Consider the following 2732-nt stretch of genomic DNA (forward strand, 5'->3'; position numbering starts at 1 on the left):
TAGGGCTGCACGATAAATCGCATGCGATATTTAATGTGCATCTTGTCAGTAAAGCCTCATCTGTAATCAGCAGTAAATCTATATATATGATCATATATGATATATGATATCATATATGATCGTGGTTTTGCGCAGCTTGTCAGTGAACAACGGCTCTGTGTAGTAAATGCTGCTCCATGTGAAAGCACGCACGTGATGGAGATTTACCGCTGATTACAGAAGCGGCTTTACTGACAAGATGCTCATTAAATATCGCATGCGATTTATCGTGCAGCCCTAACTTTATGTCAACACGCAGATTAACAGAAACACAACACTGCTGTGTGAAAGGACCGAACAGCGTTCTGTAACATCATACAGTGAGAGTTCAGTAACTTGCTTAAATGTAATCTGTGTGTCATCTGTGTTCCATAAATAGTGCTGCTGCAAAGTCTCAATTTTAAATCCGGGGATGGAAAAATAGGAATTGACCTATTGCTTAAATGTAATCATTAAACTTTATACGGCTGTGATTTAACTAATTAAACGTGAGCACGTCATGTTTCAAAATAAAAACGCAGTTAGCAATCACCAAATAACCCACATTTATGCCAACATATGCCGTGTTGTTTTGATCTACTGATGATGAATAATTAATATTTTGTGTGATTTATGGTGTTTAAATCATACCTGTAAACTCATATTTCAGCCAGGAACATTTTGATGGCATTTTCCTTTCGTATTACCTCCATATAATGCCCGTAATAACGTAGTGTTTACTTTATGTAACGTCTATATAATTCTGCTGTTCCACAAGCGCCACCTGTCGCAAAGAGTGAATTTGCATATTCACATTTTACGCAGAACAGTGTTGTGAATGTTAACTGGCATATTAACAAGACAAAAAACGAAATTTGACAAATAATTGTTAGGAAGCTTAAAAAAAGAGAGGTTTTCTGGGGTCGGGGGGCCTACTGTAATGCTGTAGCCCAGGGGCCTTTGGTTATCTTAAGGCGCCCATGCCCTCACATGAAATTACATTTGCGAAAGAACATAAAGTTTCCAGTTACAAAGAACACAAAAACATTTTTCCTCCCATCTCATTTTTTTTTTTCCATCACCATGTCCCCTTAGTGCAGATCCCCAATTACACAGATTCCCATTGAATGGATGACTGGATTTTGTCTGCAAAATTAGCATTTTAAGCATTGTTTAGTCATTTTTTCTCTCTGTCTCTCAGTATTTTCCTCACCGCTGCTTTGGGAATGCCCGAGGCTCTGATCCCAGTCCAGTTGCTGTGGGTCAATCTGGTGACGGATGGTTTCCCAGCTACTGCTCTCGGCTTCAACCCCCCTGACCTGGATATCATGTCCAGACCCCCACGCTCACCTAGAGAACCACTCATTTCGGGTTGGCTCTTCTGCAGATACCTCATCATCGGCTGTGAGTCATTTACACACATCACTCCTTGTTATTAAGATTAAAACCTTTCATTACTGTATATAGGATAATGTTATTCATCAGGTTAGATCAGATTCTATAATACACAAGTGCAGTCATTATTTTTTTCATTTCACTTAATGATGCAGAAAAAAAAAACCTCGGCTTATCCCCTCTTCTTAGGGTATCCACTAAAGTGCAGGGTTTTTGTTTATGACATTCCTTGTTACAGAGATGAACATGCTCTTAAATTTGAACAGTTATGCCAGACAAGCAGTGCAAATGTGGTATAAATGTGAAACGGATCCATTTTGTCCCATATGTCTAACAAACAGCTTTGTGTGAGGTGTGCAGCAGTGATTAGATTTGGTCTGAGCCATCTGGCCTATTCTAATCCAAACATGATCAGCGATCACACCGATATTTGTGTCATCTTTCACAGTTATTTTGTTCAAAACTCAAACCCTTATTAATGTACGAGGCAGCATGTTAAAAATCAAGAAAAGACCAATAAAAATGTGCAAAAAATGTTTCTTCTCCAATTTATTGTTGAAATATTTAACATTTAAATGGTGGCTGTCATAGAAAGTTGTTTGTCATAGAAACTGATTGATTGGTTTATTCAAACATACAGTAAATCAGACATCTTTAACAGGTTAAATGGTTAGTTCACCCAGAAATGAAAATTCTGTCATTAATCTTGCTTGGACAACTTTTGCCCCCTTTCATCCAGAACAGCACGTACTACCCCCTCTGCACCCTGGCTGTCCGATGTTCTCTGTGAACATTGCTCTAGACTCAGGGCTGCAGAGAGGAAATGGCGCAAATAAAAAAAAAAATCGACCGACCTTAGTGTGTATCAGTCACTCCTCTCTTCCTTCTCTGCAAATGTCTCCACTGCTAAAACGACATACTACCACAACAAAATTAACAACTGTTCTGCCTCTCGCACACTTTACAAAACTTTCTCTTCTCTTCTCTGTCCTCCTCCTCCTTCATCAACTCTTACAGCTGATGACTTTGCAATATTCTTCATAAATAAAACAAGAAACATCAATGACCAATTCTCCACACCACAAACCGATGATAACTTCATAACGACAAATACACACTCTCCTCCTTCTCTCCACTCTTGGAGACGGACATTTCCAAACTTATCCTTTCCAATCATCCTACTACCTGCCCACTTGATCCTATCCCCACTCACATACTTCAGGCCATTTCTTCTTCAGTCATACCTGCGCTTACTCACATTATCAACACCTCTCTTCACACTGGTACATTTCCCACAGCATTTAAGCAGGCTCGGGTAA

At 39.3% G+C, this 2732-nt stretch overlaps 1 protein-coding gene across 1 annotated transcript in view; it reads left to right on the forward strand.

Moving 5' to 3' along the window:
* Positions 1 to 2732, forward strand: part of LOC107730518 (sarcoplasmic/endoplasmic reticulum calcium ATPase 2) — a 38630-nt gene that overhangs the window by 15872 nt on the left and 20026 nt on the right. Inside the window, 1 exon segment of the mRNA XM_074560142.1 lies at positions 1220 to 1422. Within this exon segment, the coding sequence (XP_074416243.1) occupies positions 1220 to 1422 (203 nt within the window).

Source organism: Sinocyclocheilus rhinocerous, unplaced genomic scaffold, assembly GCF_001515625.1.
Source record: "Sinocyclocheilus rhinocerous isolate Xijiao unplaced genomic scaffold, SAMN03320098_v1.1 scaffold1570, whole genome shotgun sequence".
In the NCBI taxonomy this organism is placed as follows: Eukaryota; Metazoa; Chordata; class Actinopteri; order Cypriniformes; family Cyprinidae; genus Sinocyclocheilus; species Sinocyclocheilus rhinocerous.